Here is a 22560-nt window from a genome sequence, read left to right as displayed (position 1 = left end):
AATGGAAAAATAAAAAAGTAATGGCTTTGGAAAGGCTGAGAGTAAAAAACAAAAAGAACCAAAAAAAAAGAAAAAATCTCCGGCCACAACAACATTTTGTCGCACCAATAATTTTTCTAATGGTAGTCTATGGTGTCGCACTGCAACATGCGACATGCTGCGACTGCGACAGTCGCAAAAAAATCCATTAGAGATGTATTTTTCTACGACTGTCGTGTCACAGTCGCAACATGTCGCAGTGCGACACCATAGATTACCATTAGAAAAATTGTTGTGCGACAAATGTTGCAGCGTAGTTGGGCCCTATCTGTCGCGCGACAAATGTCGTCGTGTAAACCTAGCCTAAAGGGTTAAGAGCTCATTCAGTTACACCCATTCACACTTGATGCATTTTTGGCTGCAAAAAAAGGCAACCCTACCAGGAACCAGACAGATCTAGGGCACCGGGAAAACAGCGATTTTCGGCCAGGTACCACATTCTCTGATCCCTCCATCCAGTGTCTCACATGAAGACAGGAATACCTCCCAACTTTTTGGACGGTCAAAGAGAGACACTTAGGCCCCTTGCAGAAAAGCTTGTAAGGATTAGATCCGGATGCGTTGCGAATGCATTCAGTAAAAAATGCACAATTTCGTTTTGTCTGCGATCGCATTCAGTTTTTATCGCGCGGGTGCAATGCGATTTAATGCGTTTAGAAACATCTCTTAGCAACCATCCGTGAAAAACACATTTCACGCAGCTCCATCCACTTCTATAGGGCCAGCGTTGCGTGAAATAGCAGAATATAGAGCATGCTGCGATTTTCACGCAACGCACAAGTGATGCGTGAAAACCAACGCACATGTGCACAGCCCCATAGAAATGAACGGCCCGTGCGGAATACTCGCTCGTATGAAAGGGGCCTTGTGGTTCATTGTGTGAAAGTCCATTTTCCCTAGTAGTTTTCCTAGCGCACAATAGCACAAAAACTATCGGAATAGAGAAATGTCTAAAAATCCAAATTGCATCAAATATACAGATAAGCACCAAACACTTTCTTGATCAATTTGTAAGTGTGACAATGCAAATCTATTCCTCGCATCAAAAAGAGGGAGATTTAAGTGGAAAAGAGGGACTTGGGTCCAAAAGAGGGAGACGTGGGGGGTCTGGACAGGGCATATGTCGGTCCCTGACGACCCCTCTTCTCCTAGTACCGTCCATATTATACACCAGCATTGCGTCTATCGTACTGCCTGAGGGTGAGGGGCGCGTTACCCTCCTGATTCCCCCAGAAATACTGGGGGAAGGTATTTTCCAGCCCACGCTCCTGCCACAGCCCAGCTGCTCCCGTCCCACACACTCTGCCCTTCCTTATATGGAGATGTGAAGGAGCGGAAGTCGCGCGCGGTGTGACAGAGAATTGCTTCCCCCGCCATACCCAGTGTATGAGCGCAGGTAACGTGTGGGAGAACGTTCCTGTGTTGTGCTTCCCTCGCCATACCCAGTGTGGGAGAACGTTCCTGTTGTGTCTTTCGCTATTGACCTCGGTCTCTGTAGGGAGAAGGAGCCGTGCCGCCACCATGCAGGTTAGTGCCTCAGTCACTTCTCCATGACATGCCGGTGTCAGGGTGGCGTCTGTCCTGCTCCCCTCTTTGCACTTTTCTTGCAGGGGCTGCCCTTGTGTCTGGTGAGTAGTGCTACACTGGTCATACATGTACGTCCACTAACGGGTCCTGACAGCTCCATACTGATAGCATGTCTGGTTTTCTTTTCGATCCCTGTAATCTTGGAAGAAATAGCTACTTTCACATCTGCGTTTTCTTTTTTTCAGGTTTTGAGATCCGTCATAGGATCTGAGGAAAACTCTTCCGTTTTGTCCCCATTCATTGTCAACGGGGACAAACCGGAACAAAGTGTTTCCATTGCAATCCCATGCCGGGCCCAATACCGCTGCAAGCAGTGTTTTTGTGTGCGGCATGGGAAACTGAAAACAACATGGAAAAACGGGTCCGCCACTCACTGATTTAGGGTACTTTCACACTTGCGGCAGGACGGATCCGACAGGCTGTTCACCATGTCGGATCCGTCCTTTCGATATTTCGCCGTACCGCCGCTCCGTCCCCATTGACTATAATGGGGACGGGGGCGGAGCTCCGGCGCAGCACGGCGTTGCACGGCGAAAGCCGCCGGACTAAAAAGTCCTGCATGTCCGACTTTTTAGTCCGGCGTCTTTCGCCGTGCTGTGCCGGAGCTCCGCCCCCGTCCCCATTATAGTCAATGGGGACGGAGCGGCGGTACGGCGAAATAGCGGAAGGACGGATCCGACATGGTGAATAGCCTGTCGGATCCGTCCTGCCGCAAGTGTGAAAGTAGCCTTACAGCGGTTTTAGTGCCGTCCTGTTCGTTTTCGATGTAATAGAACCGGATCCCTTCTGAACGGATGCAGTCAGTTGTATTATTCAAACTGATGTGTTTTGCTCCGATTTTGAGATCCTCTGTCGGATCTCAAAACCAGAAAGCAAAACACAGGCGTGAACGTAGCCTAACACCTTTTTCCTTCTTCTTGATGACTCTATAGACATTTTTAACCTCTAAAAGACATTGGGCCAGATTTATCATTAGCTCAAGTCAGAATATTGGAGTGAAAGTTGCAAATTTTTGCGCAATTGCTAAAACTGCGCAAGAATTTGCGACTTTTCTGCTCTGCACTCCGCTCTCCAGTTTTCTGAAAGTGGGCGTGTTTTCTTATGTAAATGAATCTCTAGACAGATTTATTATTGGGACTATTTAAAAAGTCGTAAAAAAAATGTGCAATTTCACTCCAGTGAGGACCATGCTTATCTTATGAGACTTTTAAATAGAACATGCGACTTTTTCATAAAAACGTGCGACTTTTGTAAAACTGCTTACTGACGGATAAACTGCTACCGTCAAACCCCATTTATTACAGTCTTAAAGGGCCGATTATAAATCTGACTTGGCTAAAACTGACTTTAGCCATATGTGAAAGTGAAGTGAGCTGTCAGAGTAATGATAAATCTGGCCCTTTGTGTGTGGCAGGACCTGCTAGGATCCTGAAATGTCAGGAATGGATCACAGATGTTCACTTCTTGGACATTGGGGGCATATGGCTAGGCTCGGCTATTTCCGCAAGCCGTATAGAAGTGATTGGCCGCACTTGCCATTCATTTCAATGGGACTTCTAAAAATAGCCGAGCATGCCATTTTGGCGATCTCATAGGACTGGCACCTATCAGACATTGGGGGCGTATCCTGATACCTCTATTTTCCATACTTTGACTCCAGCCACCCAAAACTGTCTCTGCGAGGTATCACTGAGTACATAACATGGTACTTTACTATGAAAGTAAATAAGCGATAAGCTATGTATTTAATAAATGAGCTAATATTTAGTTTATTTAACACTTTTCGTTTAAAGCTGGCGTAGGAAGTCAGTACAGTACTTTCTTGCTGATGCCAACTCCACAGCCCTGGTAGATGCTGTCCACTGCCGCAGCGCAGGTACGAAGTGGCTGGGACGGGAGCTGCTGCGCATGCCGTACCTATGTATGCTCCCAGTCACCAGTGATTTCCTATAGTGTGCAAGCTGGATTGCAGGGTGGTCATAACCCCTGGATACAACCAGTGTATAATGCGATTCAAAAATAAAATTAAGCGAGTAAAGCAGGCAATATGGACAATCACATAGTGACAAGTGACATTGCCCATGGCCCTTCCGCTGCCCCCCCTCTTGCCCCTACCTGGTGCTGCCTGATCCGATCGCCTCACCTGGCCTCATTGCTGGTGCACCCCTGGGGATTTGTCATGCTCTGCACTCCAAGATTCTGGCTTCAAAAAGTTACACAATAGGGCTTTGTGAATTGTGCAAAAAAAAATTGTGGTTGGTTTTAGCTTTAGCTTTGGAAAGGGAGCATGGTTTCACTGCAGATTTCACTACACAAACGCAGAAGCAAGCAAAACGAACTTAAAGGTTACGTACACCTTCCGAGGCGAAATTATATATTTTTTTTCAATTGGTCTTTATTAAAAATATTGAGCTGTTCTGTTACAAAGGGTTAACAGTTTTTCTAGCTGTGTGAATCGTACTTCTTACTTTCACTTGGTGGCGCTCATCTAATAACCCTTATCTTTAAGGCTACTTTCACACTAGTGGCACGGACTTCCGGCAGGCTGTTCCGTCGGGTGAACAGCCTGCGGGATCCATCCTGCAGCTAGTGACCATGTGCCCCCGGACTGCCGCTCCTTCCCATTGACTATAATGGGGGCGGGGGTGGAGTTCCGGCCAGAGGCTGCCGGAATAAATGTTGGACATGTTATATTATAGTCAATGGGGACGGAGCGGCAGTCTGGTGGCACACGTTCACTAGCGGCAGCACGGATCCGACAGGCTGTTCACTCGACGGAACAGCCTGCCGGATTCCCCTGCCACTAGTGTGAAAGTAGCCTAATTTACTAAGAGGTCTTAAACACTTATTTAAAGGGCCCTTCACAGGGCCGAGAATCGAGCAGATTATTGCTAACGAGCGTTCATAGCATCGCTCGTTAGAGATTATTGGGCAGTGTAAATGTACTGCCTATTACATACTCTGGAGGAGATAGCTGCATGTAAATGCATCGGTCTCCTCCACCAGTCAGCAGCAAATTGTCAGGAAAGAACGATTCCTTCCTGACTGTCTGCTGTAATATTGTCCGGTGTAAAGGGACCCTTAGTTCCCTTTTAGACAAGGGAGTGTCACGCTCCAGACTCGCAGCGCGAGTATGCAACAGCTTCCGTCCTGAACTCCCAGCACTGCCGGTGTTGCATAGCATTATGTTGATTTATGATGCTATGTAAGTTGTAACCCTTAGGCCCCTTTCACACGGGCGAGTATTCCGCGCGGATGCGATGCGTGAGTTGAACGCATTGCACCCGCACTGAATACCGACCCATTCATTTCTATGGGGTTGTTCACATGAGCGGTGATTTTCACGCATCACTTGTGCGTTGCGTGAAAATCACAGCATGCTCCTCTTTGTGCGTTTTTCACGTAACGCAGGCCCCATAGAAATGAATGGCGATTTTCACGCACGGTTGCTAGGAGACGATTGGGATGGAGACCCGATCATTATTATTTTCCCTTATAACATGGTTATAAGGGAAAATAATAGCATTCTGAATACAGAATGCATAGTAAAATAGCGCTGGAGGGGTTAAAAATATATATATATATTTATTTATTTTTATTAACTCACCTTAGTCCACTTGATCGCGCAGCCCGGCATCTCCTTCTGTCTCCTTTGCTGAACAGGACCTGTGGTGACGTCACTCCGGTCATCACATGATCCATCACCATGGCGTCACCACAGGTCCTGTTCCTGTAATGAATGCTCACCACAGGTCCTGTTCAACAAAGGAGACAGACGAGAAGCCGGGCAGCGCGATCAAGTGGACTAAGGTGAGTTAAATTATTATTTTTTTTTTAACCCCTCCAGCGCTATTGTACTATGCATTCTGTATTCGGAATGCTATTATTTTCCCTTATAACCATGTTATAAGGGAAAATAATACAATCTACAGAACACCGATCCCAAGCCCGAACTTCTGTGAAGAAGTTCGGGTTTGGGTACCAAACACGCGCAATTTTTCTTACGCGAGTTCCCGCAACACACCCGCACATTTTCCCGCAATGCCCGTGTGAAAGGGGCCTTAGAGTTCTGGAATGTATTGGATAACACAGGCATAATGTTGTCAGTGTTATCCAATACATTCCAGGACTGTAAGGGTTACATAGCATCATAAAACAATATAATGCTATGCGACCCCCCGTCAGTGCTGGGAGTTCAGGATGGGTGCTCTCCCTGACACACGCTGCTAGTCCGTTGTGTGGGACTCGCTCGTGTGAAAGGGGCCTTAGCCACATTCTTATCAGTAAGATAAGAACTGAGCTATAATGAGTCTTTAGAATGTCAGAGAGCAGAGATGAGCTGGCTGATGGAGCAGGGAGAAAATTCTGGTCCCTCTAGTAGAGCATCTCAGCCCTGTACAGAAAAAAGGGCTCCATATATATTTAATAAAGACCAATTTAAAAAGGATTTTTAGTTTAAAATGAGTACAATGTAATAATAAAAAAAATTGCCCCCAAAGGTGTACATAGCCTTTAAAATATTACCCTCATGATAAATCCCCTCCAATTAGTGTAATTCCCAGCACATGAAAGTTATTCCCTTGAGACAGTTCTTTCAAATTTGTGCTAAAATCTTCCGGCAGGCTGTTCTCTCACTTGTATCCTAGTAGGTCATGTGAAAGAAAGGTGTAGTTTAACAAAGTCAATATGATTTCAGGACCCCAATGCAGACACAGAGTGGAATGACATCTTGCGCAGGAAAGGCATCCTTCCGCCAAAGGAGGTACCAAAAGAGAATGAAGAGGAGGAAGAAGCTGAAATTCTTAAGCAGCAGTCAGTTGGTGAGTACTTGATGTCATGATAGTAGTAATTAGTATTTTTAACTTTATTTTTATTTTATCTGTGTTCTCACAGGCATAGATAACTTTTTTTTTTTTTTTTTTTTTTCTGAAAATGTTTAGTTTCCTCATTTTATATTGCAAACCTTTACCAAGAGGAGCATCGCCTAGCCTAAAATAGTCATCACATGTATTCACTGGTATCCATAATAGAAATAGTACCCAGCCAAAGGTCCCCCCCCCCCTAGGCCTCTCAACTAGAAAAGCTGATTCTACCTGCTCTGCTCTGCTTTTGTTCTAAAAGCTAGTTGCAGATGTGAGGCTGGCTTAGATATTTTTCTAGTTATGCTTTGTCTGTAAAACACTCAGCTTTTGTTAATCCTTTTTTATTTATTTATTTTATTTTATTTTATTCATGATGAATTCCATATTGACAGAATTGATTTGCACGTAACTAGTATGCATATTCATACATAGATCCTTGTGCTTTATAGATTCGTTTTCCCCTGTAATTTTTTATTTTTTATCCACTGGTGGCAGCCTCAAACTGTGCAATCAGTGATTTTTTTTCATAATAAGATTTTTATCTATTGCTGTGTTTGTATCTCTGAATAATGCTTCTCTGGAAAAGAGACGTTCAAGCTAGTCTCCTTTCCAAAAGGAAAATTGTTTTATACCAGGAATCGAGCTCTTTCTGGGTAACTGCTCTTTAACAGAGCTGAGCAAAGAAAATTTGCTTAGCTGCCTGAGGGGCCTTGGTTGGGGCATTATTTCTTCCTATGGTGGGCACAGAGTATTTATGAGGAGTATCGTAAGCCAGTCAATGTTCCTCTGGTTTCCTTGGGAAAATATATGAAAATTAGCACGACTTACATCTGTTGCCATCAGGCTACTAAAGCAAATTTTAATATCCCAGAAACCCAGAGGGGCATTGCCTGGCTTGCAATATACTACACATGTACTATGCATATTAGGTGCTCTCTATAATGAGAGAGAGTGCCCCCAGACAATGCAAATATATTGCCGAGAAACCGGGAGTAGCATACTAGGCTTGCACTCACTCTCACATTCCCCAAACAAATTACCAAAAAATCGGGTTTTCTTAGATTCCAAACTTTTTGGGAAATTCAGGAAATAATTCGAACCAGTGAAATCGATTTTCTCATCCTTACAGTATTCATTGAACATTTTTCTTTTTTTTTTTTTCTTTTGTGTACATGCTAAATGTTGCTATGGTAAAGGTCACAAACTCTGCTTTGTAATCCTGTTTCTCATACTTTTATGTTAACATGCATCTGAGGACAGATGGGTTATTACAGGATCAAACTACACAAAGCTTCTGTCATGACCGGCGTGCCGATCACATACGTGACGCAAGGGGAGGGAAAAGGGAAGGCCCTGTCCAAGGGAGAGGGAAAGGTGGTGACCCCTAACTCACCTTGAGGCTGGCACCTGACTGCCCTGACGTCCCTAGACGGGTTCCTCACCCGTACGCCGATCACGTGCCTAAACCCTGGCTTTCCCTAAGATGAGCCCTACGTAGTGAATAGGGCGGTGGGATCGCTAGTCCGCACCACTAACACTAAAGGAAAACACCAAGGAGAGTACAGACAATACAGACAAAACATATAATCCCAGGTGGGCGACAACAGCAGACAACAGAAGCCCAACAGGGATCCGGAGGGTAACGCTCTGGAACAACAACCAGGAATCTCAGCTACACAGCTCCAGTGGGTCAGTATAGAAGTCCAGGCAGGAAGCTCTATATCTGGCAACCAGAGAAGTGGGAGAGGGGAATATAAGGAGGTTGGGAGTGCTGGACAAGAAACAGCTGAGGAGAAGGAGCTACGGATCCCTGAGTGAGCCAAAAAGGGTTGCAAGGCAAACCCAGAAAGCTACCATAAGGAAACAGCCCTATCTTTATACATAGAGCGTGCAGCCACCCGCTGCGACTTCCTGACCCCGGGTATAACTGAGTCAGGCGTGGCTCTTGACACCCTCGTGACAGCTTCCTTGTTGTCTGGTACTTTGGCAACTATAGGCAACAACGTCAGTTTTTCTCCAATCACAGGACAGCTTTCAATTTACAGTAGGCAAATGCAAAATGGAAGCTTTGTTGTGATTGGTTGCTATGAACAATAGTTTTTTTTCTGCATCAGAGCTGTAGAAACAGAACGGTATTTATTTTAATTTTTATTAACACCTTTACATTAAGTGGTTTCATTTTTTTTATTTTATATTTAGGAGAATAAATAATAAGTTGTTTGCGAAGATGGACATTCTTTGAAATACAGGTTCCCAGCTGTATAAGGCCATGTTGCATTGCATTTATGCGGCCATACGAAATAATTACATGCCATGCATCCTTGAATTACCTGCACTGTCCACTCGGATGCAGTGTGGTCGTGACTGTTGCAATACGAGGATAAGGCTACTTTCACACTGGCGTTTTGGTTTCCATTTGTGAGATCCGTTTCAGGGCTCTCACAAGCGGTCCAAAACGGATCAGTTTTGCCCTAATGCATTCTCAATGGAAAAGGATCTGCTCTGGAGGCGGACACCAAAACGCTGCTTGCCTGATGATGCAGAGGCAAACGGATCGGTCCTGACACACAATGTAAGGTAATGGGGACGGATCCGTTTTCACTGACACAATATGACACAATAGAAAACTGATCCGTCCCCCATTGACTTTTTCAATGGTGTTCAAGACTGATCCGTTTTGGCTATGTTACAGATTATACAAACGGATCCGTTCTGAACGGATGCATGCGGTTGTAATATCGGTGCGGATCAGTCTGTGCAGATCCATGACGGATCCGCACCAAACACGAGTGTGAAAGCAGCCTAACCTGTCATAGAGCCCCGTGAGGTTACATTAGGACGCAGCTAGGAGCAGGGGGTTTCCTGGAAGCAATGTTGATGGCCTACATCGGGGAATGTGATATATTAAATGTGTGTTTTATTTAGGTTGTGTTTGATACCTTTGTGTATTCTTTCCTTTTCAGTGAAAACATATGAGGACATGACGCTGGAAGAACTTGATGAGAATGAGGATGAATTTAGTGAGGAGGATGAGAGAGCCATAGAACTATACAAGTGAGCATGTGTCCTAAAATGGTTCTACTTCCCGAGCTTACTGACCCTCCCCTGATACATGCTTAAAGGGAACCAGTCATCAACTTTATGGTGACTGTACTGAGGGCAGCATAAATTAGTGACAGAAATGCTGATTTCAGAGGTGTATCACAGATCAGCGAAAAGTCAGTGGTTGCTGAGAACCAGCATCATAATCATTGCAGCCCAGGCCTTGAAAAGAGTCAAATCTACCTGAGAAGAGTCCGGACTCCTTTTCCAGGCCTAGTCTGCAACGATTGTGATGTTGGTTTTTCGGCAACCACTTACTTTTAACTTATAAATGACAGACTGCTAAAATCACCTGTCTCTACTTTATTCTGCCGTTAGTATGGGCAGCATAAAGGTGATGACAGGTTCCCTTTAAAACTTTGAAATTTGTGATATAGTGCAGTTCATTTCTGAAAAATGTGCAACAGAGCTTAGATTAGGTGTTGACTATAGCAGCCTGATATGTGCTCCTTAAAAAGGAGAATTTACGTACCACTAAAATTTAGTTTGGCTCCCCATCAGACCTGTGTAAAGACTAAGCTTCGTGGTGACCTGTCACATGGCTGTATCATCTAGTTGCTGCGGCAGGACGGTAACATGGCCAAAGGGTCACTGTTCTTGCATTGTTTGGATGGCATGGCCATATGACTCTACAGTGGCCTACATCCAGGTACCTCCAGAGGGCCTCTCTCATCCATAACTCATTGGTTACAGTGGGCATGTGCAGTAACTAATTGCAAGTGGCCTGGGCTGTGGGATCTCATTCCCTATCAACATATCACCAGCAGGGGGCATTCCAAATATGTATGGGATGTACAAACTGGACCACATTAAAACTGAACTGAATCAGTGCAGCTTAACAAAACATCCAATTTGCTGTTCTGACATGGACACACATGCTTGGAGACTTCTGAGATGTCACTTTGCAGCTGTTGGCATGGAGGTGACATTAGCACAGCTGAACTCACAATTGTCACTAGTCTCTAAAATAAGTAAAGGATTGTTAACTGGTGCATTCAGTTGGTTGGTTGTGTAACCCATTCATGGTCCTGCAGAGTGGAGGTCCCTGCACAGCCACCTTCACACTGTGGACCTGAAAGGGGGGGAGGGGTCAGCACATCCCAATGCGCAGGTGCACGTTGCTATGGCTGCAAATATACTTTTGACAAACACATAGGGCAACAGCACTCTACAAACCAAAAGTAGAGTACAAAAGTATATTACATAGTAAATGCTATGCTAATAACTTAGAGATGCTTAGCAAATACATTTTGTACAAAATCATTTGAGCCCGTCTGCTGCACGCCAAGGCGATCTCCATAAGACTGGTCCTAACACTAAAGCTCACCTGTTGGGTGCCATAACAGCGACCATGAAATCCAGGAAGTGCAGGTCCCACATGCATGCTGGGCCCCTGTTGATCCATATCTGTGTGGAGACAAAATGGCCTTCATGGAATCCAGGGACTGTAAATACCAGCATGCATGCTGAGCAGACTATATACTCATGCTAATTAAAATCAGCCTGTGAGGCAGAAGAGGCTAAGGGAGTGCACGACCCTGTCTATAGGAGTCAGCCACCACTCCCATATATAATACTACAAACACAAAAAGGGGGGGAGGGGTCAGCACATCCCAATGCGCAGGGGCACGTCGCTAGTGTGGCTGCAAATATACATTTGACACTTCCTGGATTTCATGGTCGCTGTTATGGCACCCAACAGGTGAGCTTTAGTGTTAGGACCTGTCTTATAGAGATCACCTTGGCGTGCGGCAGACGGGCTCAAATGATTTTGTACAAAATGTATTTGCTAAGCATCTCTAAGTTATTAGCATAGCATTTACAATGTAATATACTTTTGTACTCTACTTAGGGCAACAGCACTCTACAAACCCAATGTGTTTTTCACACTGTGGACCTGGGCGCTCTTGAGCTCAGTATGCATACCAGTGGCCAAGCAAAGAGACTGACTGTAGTGTTCTTCTTTTAGGAACCTGCTATCACTCAGGTTATGTTCAGATGCTGCAGATTCCACATTGAAAAGCAGTGACCGATTTATAGTACGATATTAAAGGGTTTTACAAAACTCCATAAACACTATATGGGTAAAAGCTCATGAGATTTTAGGCCATGCTGTAGATTTTCAAATCCATATTATGCCCTATAATTTGCCACTGATGATCCTCATTTTCTGAATATCTGCATTTCATAAGCTTTTTCAGTCTTATGTCTTATTAACTTGTGCTCTTGTGTTTAAGGCAGCAAAGGTTGGCTCAGTGGCAAGCAGCCCAAATAAAGAATAAATTTGGGGAGATGCTGGAGATCTCTGGACAGGACTATGTGCAAGAAGTGACAAGCGCTAGTAAAGATCTCTGGGTGATTTTGCATCTTTACAAACAAGGGTAAGGATTTGTATCTCATGGATTATCTAATCTGGGAAAAAGGTGAGAGAGGGAGAGTCTGGAGACGACCTCTCTTGGAGTTTTAAATTGTAGGAGTTGCGCTGTGGTCTCCATCGTTTAGTGGTTGATATTGCACAGTACCGTGCTCCTGCCTTTCCCACTTAAATTAATATGCAATGGCGTCATTATCGCCATTTTATGCGCCCCGTGACGTCGACTGTGACCACAAACTGAAATCTTTACATTGTCTGTAAATCTCTGGAGAGGGCATTCATAGAAAACTAAAACGGGCTTTGTTCTTGTAGTGCTGGATCAGCGTTCTACAAAATAAATTTAATTTTTATCATTAGGGCATTCATTGTGCGGCAAATGTAATTGGCTGAACAGGTAACCTAGTCCTGTGTCTGCCCTTTTTCTTTGCATAAGACCTACAAAATTTGGATGAATTACAAAGCCCTGTGTTTCCCATATAAGGGGGAAAAATGCTCGGGTAAACCAAGACTCGGTTCGCATATACCATGCTCTAGCGTGGTACAGAAATACCAGAGGGAAACTGATGCCAGCACTGATCCTGTGGTTTTCTGTGGGATTGTTTGTAGCCTCCGATGTCCTTCATCACCAGACAGAAAAATGTAGCATGAACTGTATTTCTGTCCAGCACCTTCAGGCTAAGTACACAAACAGTTTTTTGCAGCCAGTTGTTTTATGCCAGAGCCAGATGCATCTGATGACTATGTATGTGTATAGGAAGTAAAATCCACTTTAGGGCAAGGCTGCTCAGCAGCATTTCATACACAGTGGGGCAAACTTTTTAAAATAAGCGTTTTATATACCGGTGTTAAAGGGGTTGTCTGGCCATATATATTGATGAGAACCAACCAAAGGGAATGGGTCAATTAGGTACAAAAACACTTATAATACTGGAGTAATCAAAAAATAACATGATTTTATTGAGAATCACAAAAGGACATAATTGGCACAAGTCACAAAACACATTTAACACGGGTCACAATACATAAAAGTATTAAAAACCAAGGGGACCGATGGTGGACTGTTGGTATATATTTATAAAGTGCAAGTGCAATAATTATGATTGGTCACTAGTAAAAAGGTATATTCAACCAAACCACTATGGCTCAAAAATACATAGTACAAAAAAACTCATATGCATATTTGTACAACGGACACCTAAGGCTACATTCACACGTCCGTGGTGTGTTGCGGACCCACAAATTGCGGGTCCACAACACACCAGCCCGTCACCCCTATAGAAATGCCTATTCTTGTCCGCAAGCTGCGGACAAGAATAGGACATGCTCTATCTTTTTGCGGAGCTGCAGACCCAAAATCGGGGCCGTGCTCCGCAATTGCGGCTGCAGACAGCACACTGTGTGCTGTCCGCATCCATTCCATCCCCATAGAGAATAAATGGGTCCGCAAAATTGCGGAAAGGATGCGGACCCATTTTGCGGACGTGTGAATGGAGCCTAAACATGTGGGTGATAATACACACCACAAGGGCTGACTGAGGCAATAGAGCATCATAGAAAAATAGGCACATAGAAAATACTGACCAACCAGCCTAGTATACCATACACGAACACCACCGGTCCACTCCCCAACGCACGTTTCGCGTTTAGCTTTTTCAAGGGGGTACTCGTGTGTATGCTATTTATTTATTTTATCTACACATCCTGAATTTTATTACATGAAAGACGCATGAGAGACGCATAGTATTTATAAAACTATTATGCAGGCTGATCATTTGCCGATCCATTGGAATCCATTCCATATATTATACCCTTCTGAGGTTTGATTTCCACGCAATATCAGCTATGCTATAAAAAGGAATCAGCAGTAGTATACTGTCTACCACTGAGGAAGGGACCGTAGTCCCAAAACGCGTCTGGTGCTGATAAGACAGTATATGAACTCAAGTTATTACATATTTTATGGACATACTACACATACTAACTATTGGAGTATACCAGGATAGCCAGCCACCTGACTCGGATAGTGGATGATCATCCCTGAATCAGACAGCGCAGTGAAGGAAAGAACGGCGATCCCAGCATATGTGGGGCGCTGATCGGAGCGCATATTGAGAAACAGCCACAAGCCGTCATCATCCTACCGAATCCATCGGAGGGTTATGTAGCCCTTTGCGGCAAGCACATGGATTAGGAGATCTATTGGTTTATGTGGCAGTGTTTATTGATGAATTGCTATACCTAAACGGCATTTCCTTACAATTTCTGTGGTAATCCATAGCAAGACCGCAAGAGAGGTCGGGACAATATATGTATACCCCTGTGAATACAATGAATAAGAGGTGTGGGTCTGTGAATGAAGACCACTAACTGAAGGGAATTAATGTATTGTTTTTAGGATCCAAATTTTTATTCCATTGCACCTTGGAGAACCATTATATTGCACTACAATGGGACCCAGTATCCATACTATCATTTGGAGGATTCCTAATTTACTATCCATTGTATGTTGCGGCTTTGTGCTCTGCTGCAACATTTTATCAGGCAAATTATCATCGGTATCATTACCATTTATTATTCTTATTTTTACTTATATATTTTTTTGATTTCTCCATTTGTGTTATTGTACAGTATTGTTTACTGCATTATCCTCTGCTATCATCGCTGGGGTGATGCTCCAGGTGGAAACAGTGCTAAATACCATATCACGATCCCACTATTAAGGGGCGAGCACTGATATCCACGTGGACCATCTACACACAGCGATCCATAGTACAAGTACCGAATTAAGATCACAGTCCAGTGTTTCATTTCCATTCCATTTAGTCCTACTTTTTTATAATAAATAAGGTTTTTTAAACTTATTTCAACTCTATTTGACTTCCTGTACTGCCCGTACAGTGGCATCCCATCTTATATGTATCATGTCATTGTTTATGATGATAGTCCATTGGAGTCCTGGGCTTTAATATGCAACATTCCAGAGGGAGAAATTTTGCTCTGGGCCACAAGGCACGTTCTTGTGTCGAAGTCCTAAAATGCAGCTGGCAGTGCATCATATACATATGCTTTAATATGATTTGTCCGTTTTTGTTTTCCAGAATTCCTCTCTGCACATTAATAAACCAACACTTAGCATTTCTTGCAAGAAAGTTTAAAGATGTGAAATTTGTGAAAGCCATTTCTACGACCTGTATACCAAACTATCCTGACAAAAACCTGCCTACTATATTTGTTTATCGTGGTGGGAACATCAGTGCGCAGTTCATAGGACCTCTGGTATTTGGTGGCATGAATCTAACACAGGATGGTAAGTAAACTTACTGTTTCCTAAGTTTAAAATCTTTGTTGAGTTACTAACTTTAAATATAAAAGTATGCATTCATTTGAAGATGAGGGTGCTGTCATTACTAGTGTTGATCGAGCAGGCTTGGCCGAACACCAGTTCGGCTCGAGCATCTCGATGTTCGGCACATGGCTGTATTCGGCCGAATACCGCATGTGCTTGAGTCTCCTCCCCGCACTGTCCTTCACTGTAATGCCGTAGCCATGTTGGTTACTGGCATTACAGTGATTGGCTGGCCGGAATGCGTCATCGGGTGCTATATAGCACCCGATGACTTGTGTTCAGCTCAGGCCTCATGCAAACGACCGTTCTGTTTTTTGCGGTCCGCAAATTGCGGATCCGCAAAACACTGAAGCCGCCCGTGTGCCTTCCGCAATTTGCGGAACGGAACAGGCGGCCCATTGTAGAAATGCCTATTCTTTTGCGGCCCCATTGAAGTAAATGGGTCCACACCCGAGCCGCAAAAACTGCGGCTCGGATGCGGAGCAGAACAACGGTCGTGTGCATGAGTCCTTAGTCAGGGAGAGCTGTGCTGAAGAAGGGAAAGATAGGGAGTGAATTGTTTTAGTTTTTTTTTTAAGTTGAAAAACTTGTCAGATACCCAAAAAGTCCTTTTAAGGACTATTGTTGTGTGCGGCAGCAGCAATATATATTTTTAGCGCAACCTGCGCTAAATTGCTAAAACTTTACAGACCCAAAAGTCCTTTTAAGGACTATTGCATGTGGCAGCAATATCTATTTTTAGCGCATCCTGCGCTAAATAGCGTGCAATAGTTGGGCCGCTGCAAACGGCGACATTATCTGCGCTACATCTCCTGTGTAACGTGTGTGCGCATCCCAAAAATATCTGTGACATCCAGTGTACTTTTTCCGTAGACTGTCTGCTGCGGACAGGGACATTACCTGGGGTACATCTCCTGTGTGACTTTTCCATATCCCAAATACCTATGACATTCCCTTTAATTTTTTAATTAGCCGCTGGTGACATCAGCAACATCTGCAGTATTTCTCCTGTGTAATGTTTCCACATTCCAAATCCTTTCCACATTCCAAAAAAAAACTTTTTTTTATTTTTTTGCGCATAGACTTACAAATCCTACGCTACTGTACGTGTGACATACTTTCAAGTATATATAACATTTAAAATGAAGAAAGCGAGCAGTAAGGGACAGGGAAGTGGCCGTGATGCTGATGGTGCACGTAGAGGTCGTGGTCCTGGGCGCGTTGAAACTGTTCCTGCTGTCAGAGCACAAGAAAAACAATCATCCACGATACCTAGCTTCATGTCCCAGTTTGCAGGGAAGTGTAGGACAACGCTCTTGAAGTCAGACCAGTGCGACCAGATGGTGGGTTGGATTGCAGCAGATAATGCTTTCAATCGGTTAAGCACCACCCTGTCTTCCACCAAGTCCAGTCTCAGTAGCCAAGAGTCTGGTCAACACAATCCTCACCATCATCATCCTTCCTCCCACCATGGAGAGTCTTGCCAAACAAGTGATCCCACACTCGGATATTCTGAGGAGCTCTTTTCAGCGCCATTCCTTAATTTGGGCCTCTCGACAAGCCTGCTTGAAGAGGGACATAAGATCTTGTGCCCTGATTCCCAAACTCTTGAGCATCCAGTCACAAGAAGATGACGGAGAACGCCAATTAGTGTTTCACGAGGTGGATGATGAGGATGAGACGCAGTTGTCAATATGTGAGGTTTTTGTTAGGTCCACAAGTCAGGAGAATAAGCAGAGTGAGGAAGTGGTGGACGATAAAGTCACTGACCCTACCTGGGAAGGTGGCAAGCCGAGCGGGGACAGCAGTACAGAGGGGGAGGGATCCGCAGCACCGCAACAGGCTGGAAGAGGCAGTGGGGTGGCAAAAGGGAGAAGGCGGGCCACACCAAACAAACCCGCAACTGTTCCCCGAAGCACACCCCTTGCCAAGGGGTAGGTGTTCCGCAGTCTGACGCTTTTTTGAGGAAAGCGCGGACGACAAAAGAATTGTAATTTGTAACCTGTGCCATACAAAAATGAGCAGGGGGGTGAACACTAGCAACCTCACCACCACCAGCATGATCCGCCACATGGCATCAAAGCACTGTAATAGGTGGACCCAACGCCTGGGTCCACAATCTGTGTCTGCGGGTCACACGACTGCCTCCTCTTTCCCTGTGTTACATGCTGGCCAATCCCATTTCAAAGGCGCAGACCCGGATGCCTCCCGCCCTGCACCTGGACCTTCGTAAGCACCATCAGCGACCACATCCACTTCCGTGTCCCAGCGCAGCGTACAAATGTCCTTACCCCAGGCATTTGAACGCAAGCGCAAATACCCAGCAACCCACCCACAGGCCATAGCACTAAATGCGCACCTTTCCAAATTACTGGCCCTGGAAATGTTGCCATTTAGACTTGTGGACACTGAGGCTTTCCGCAGCTTGATGTCGGCGGCCGTCCCTTGTTACGCAGTCCCCAGTCGTCACTATTTTTCACGGTGTGCCGTGCCCGCCTTACACAAGCATGTGTCCCGTAACATCACCTGTGCCCTGACCAATACAGTTACTCGGAAGGTCCACTTAACCACTGACGCATGGACAAGTGCTTTCAGCCAGGGACGCTATATTTCCCTGACTGCACACTGGGTGAACGTTGTGGAGGCCGGGAGCAAGTCGTACCATGGGATGGCAGGTGCTACCAACGCCAAGGATTGCGGGCCCTAATTCCATCAGGGTTTCTGCCACCACCTACCTTAATGGCTCCAACCCGCACTTCTCCTCAACTTCCACCCCAGAATTATACTCTTGCAGCACCAATCAGCCATCAGTCAGTAGCTGGAAGCAGTGTAGCACTGCAGTGGGGAAGCGTTAACAGGCCATGCTTAAGCTGATCTGCTTAGGTGACAAACATCCCCTGCCACAGCTCTGTGGCGGTGTGCTAAGAGACCAGACTGAGCTGTGGCTCTCGCCACTCAACCTACAACCAGGCATGGTTGTGTCTGATAATGGCCGTAACTTGGTGGCGGCTTTGGAGCTCGGCAAGCTTACACATATCCCATGCCTAGCCCATGTCTTCAACTTAGTGGTTCAGCGGTTTCTCAAAACCTACCCCAATTTAACTGAGCTACTGGTGAAGATGCGCCGTATGTGTGCCCGTTTCCGCAAGTCATCGACAGCTTCCGCAGGTCTGTCAACGCAGCAGCGCTTACAATTGCCAGCTCACTGGCTGTTGTGAGATGTGAGCATGTGCTGTAACTCGACGTTCCACATGTTGGCCAGGCTTTGTGAGCAGCAGAGGGCAGTAGTGGAATACCAGCTGCAACATGGTCATCGCCTTTCCAGTCAGCTTCTGCTTTTCACATGCGAGGAGTGGGCATGGATGTCTGACCTCTGTGAGGTTTTAAGAAACTTTGAGGAATCAACACAGATGGTGAGTGGCGATAACGCTATTTTTCCCTTTCATCCTCCATGACGGCATACCATGAGAGATGACCCGCCTCCAACCAGGTAGGGACAGGAAGTATAAATTTGACCCTCCTTCGGCTCTTCCTCAGTGTCTTCCTGTCCCTCCAGGTAGGAGAAGGATCATCCTCATGGCACATGCTATGAGCCCGTTCTGTTTTCAGGCAGGCAGAGCGGTAAGAAGAAAATAATGCCTCATCTGCACATGAGAGGAGCAATAGCGCCCGTACCCTAGTTGGGTATTGAGGTGCTGTGAAGATGGCCAGGTATCGCTGCTCCTTACCTTGCGTTGGGCGCGGAGGTCCATGTGCGACCGGACACTCAGGGAGTCCTTCCGGTCTGTTCGCAAGCTCCTCATCGATAGTTTCGGCTCTCACGATGACTCCATCGGAAGTCGTATGCGGCTCACGTGCGTTCCAAAAGGTACTTCCGGTCTGTGGAACGCACGCTGAGGGGGCGAGGCTACAATCGGCGCGCGGGATCATGGCGGAAGATCTGAGGTCTGCAGGTGAGAGTATTTTAGAGGGGTTTAGAGAGGATAGTGTAAACATGTCTGAACAAGGTGCTGGTCAGATGGAAGCCTCTCAGGGACCCTCTATCGTAAGTCAAGGTCTCCTGGGATGGGGGGGGGGGGGGGGGGGGGGGATGCTGGTTACATTACCTTTTGCTAACCCCAGTATAACATGCTTATTAGTCTGCCCTCTCTCCTAATGTTTTAGAGGTTCAGCTCACCAGCAGGCCCTCGCCCATAGTTTTTAAAATGGTTAGCTAAGCAGCAGGCACTCGTCCTTCATTTTTTTTCACTGGTCAGCTCAGCAGCAGGCACTCGCCCCTAATGTTTTAGAGAGTCAGCTCTGCAGCTGACTAGGGCTGAAACGATTAAACGATTGAATAGAGTAATTTGACACAAAAAAATCCTCGATGCAAATTTTTTGCATCAAGGATTAGTTTGTGTCATGTGTCCATGGAGCGGGATTGAAGCGCTTGCTATTACTCACTGCTCCATGGACACCCGCCGGCCTGTACCTTGCTGCACTCCGCTGAGGGAAACTTTGTGCGCGCGTCCAGCTGTCATACAGGTCGGCAGTCTGCTGCCTTTCAGTGTGGAGTGTTCTTCCAGGAGCCCCCGGATCGCACCCCCTTTGGTCCTGGGCTGCAGGATGAAAAGAACGGGGGTCGCCTTGCCCCTCGCCCGAATCAGGGAGGAACATGAGAGGGCGCTGCGGGAAGACAAGGTTACGCTGAACTGGACTCCTGAGCAGATCAAGGGGGAGATCCAGGAGGAGAAGGATCGACTGTGGGGGCAGGGGCATGGCCGCGGGCATGTTAAATTCCCGGCCCTTCAAAGGGCCTATCGGAGTGGTGGGCAAGGATCCTGCGGATCCTGATGTCAAGCAGAAGCGGGACAAGATCATGGAGGTGAGGATACTGAATATCGGGGCTGGTGTAACCGGTGATGCCAGCCACTGCTGGTACCATGTGCTGGCACTGGAGGATGACAGGTCACACTGGTGCAGAGGAGGGGGCGAGACTTACAGCCTTGGTGGCACTTTATGTCCTGGCTTTCTGTTGTACATGTGGGATCAGGGCTCAGTGCCAGTTTACAGCAGTATGTGGGTTGTGCAGCTTATTGTGGTAGCTGGCATCTACCATGCATGATGCTGCTCCACAGCTTTTGTCTTGGTGGCACTGGGGGGGCAGCTGGTGGCACTGGGGGAAACTGATGCACTTGGGCTGATCGCACAGGGGTGAACGAAGGGTGTTGGGGATTGATTGCAGGGGGTCTGAGTTTTTATAAAGGAAAACAGTATATTAATTAATTTTTTCTTATTCGAGTACTCGAATAATCGTAAAAATTATCGGTAGAATACTCTATTTCTAAAATAATAGTTTTCTGCAGCCCTACAGCAGACCCCCACCACTAAAGTTTTAGATGGTCAGCTCAGCAGGCGCTTGCCCGTAATGTTTTTGAGGGTCACCCACAGGCTATCAATCATAATTTTAAGGGTGTATGATGCCCTCCTTTATGTGTAATAAAGGGTGTATTGGAGTGCCGATTCCTTGTAATTTTTGGCAGCCCTTTTACTTAGTGCATGGGCTTTGAGTGTAGGAGTCCTACTACCTGAACAATTGTACCACAATGTGAATGAGCCCCTCCATTATGTGATATACAGGTTGTATCGGAGTGCCTCTTGTAATTTTTGGCAGCACTTGCACTTTATATAGAAGTAAATATACAGGAAAGAATGTTTCCTAACAATTTTTTCTCTAAAATCGATTTTATCTTTGGTTTTGTGCGTATTTTTGTCTGTAAAATTGGTGTACTACTTGGACAACGTCGTTCCCAGCAGCGACCTGTGAGTCCAAGATGCATCCAGACATCCTCCCCATGCTGTTCCCGAACCATTTCAGTGTTTCCATAAATTTTTGACCTTTTCCTAGACCCCCCCCCCCCTTCAGAGCAGGGGCTGCCTGGTTTAATGCTCGGGTTCTCCCATTGATTTCCATTGTGCTCGGTAGTTCGACCCAAGCACTTTGGTGCTCGATCAACACTAGTCATTACCAAATGTGGTGTCTTATTGGAACGTTTGTGCCATTTATTTCAGTCAGTGGAGAGCCAGCTTATGCATATTTTACACACAATAAGTGATTTCTCTAAGGCCAGACTACACCATAGCTTTCGTTTTTATAGAATACCATGACTCTTTTTGACAAATGTATCGGGATTTGTTTCAGTTTCATTATTTTATTTATTTATTTATTTTTCGGGTTGTGTAAGAATCGGTGTGGGGTTTGTTTGGCAAAACCTGTTTCCTAGTGCGGGCTCCCCACTCCTCTTCCAGGCCTGGGCTGCTCCACTGGTCTCCCTAACATCACCTGCAGCAAATCACTGGCTGCGGCAGAGACCGGATCATCTTGCGTCATGTGACCATTTGCTGTGGCGTAATTGGAGTCTGTCACCGCCGAGGCCAGTGAGTGGCTGCAGGCAATGTCAAAGTGGATGTTGATAGCAAGGTAGCACAGCATGATATCACAGGTTAGAGAGCAGGAAAATAATCTTTCCTTTACGGGTCCTCCCAATTGGGGTTGTTTTGCCAACGCTACCTGCATTATTGCACAACCCCTTTAATCCTTATTGCAGTTCCACCGGGTATATATTTCTTACTAGATGGAATATCGCAGCATGCTATGAAACCCTGGTGGAAAAGGCACAATGGTAGAGCCAATAAACTGATCGGTTTTTATGTGAAGATTCCTTTTAACATTAATAATCTTGTTTCTTCTACTATAGAGTTAGAGTGGAAACTATCGGAATCTGGAGCCATCAAGACAGACCTTGAGGAAAACCCACGACCACAAATCCAGGACCAGCTGATGTCTTCCATTAGGAGTTCTTTTATTAAAACCAGAGACTTTGATTCAGATGAAGATTAATTTATATGCTTTGGTTTGACTTTTGTACAGTCCTTTTACAATATATAATTTCTCTAAAGTATTAACCGTGTGAATCGTATATGTAGCTGTTGCTCGCAAGGTAAAAAATAGAATTCCACAAGACCAATAAAACAAGAAAATCATGTACTTTTGTTCTGATACAGCAAAGTGAAATTGTCAACGTCTGGTCCTGCAGTCACTGGAGATCATGGGGCAGATTTACTAATCTTACAGATGGTGTAACCTTTGACCAGCTGTCTAGACCTGGACTAGATTTATCACAGTGGCTCAGGCTGGATGATATATTTGGTGGAAGGCTAGACACTTTTATCTAAGGGCTCATGCACACGAAAGTGTGCTGCCAGTGCCC

At 45.5% G+C, this 22560-nt stretch overlaps 1 protein-coding gene across 1 annotated transcript; it reads left to right on the top strand.

Annotated features, from left to right (window-relative positions):
- The first annotated feature begins 1382 nt into the window (after positions 1–1382).
- Positions 1383–22255, top strand: PDCL3 (phosducin like 3). The gene is made up of 6 exons (XM_040425047.1): positions 1383–1566; positions 6323–6446; positions 9452–9542; positions 11828–11971; positions 15063–15271; positions 22048–22255. Exons 1-6 carry the CDS (start codon positions 1426–1428, stop codon positions 22188–22190), a joined length of 852 nt encoding a protein of 283 aa, XP_040280981.1. The 5' UTR covers positions 1383–1425; the 3' UTR covers positions 22191–22255.
- The last annotated feature ends 305 nt before the right edge of the window (positions 22256–22560 follow it).

This window comes from Bufo bufo, chromosome 3 (assembly GCF_905171765.1).
Source record: "Bufo bufo chromosome 3, aBufBuf1.1, whole genome shotgun sequence".
In the NCBI taxonomy this organism is placed as follows: domain Eukaryota; kingdom Metazoa; phylum Chordata; class Amphibia; order Anura; family Bufonidae; genus Bufo; species Bufo bufo.
Note: the sequence above shows the minus strand (reverse complement) of the source record. Positions and strands in the feature narration are given on the sequence as shown.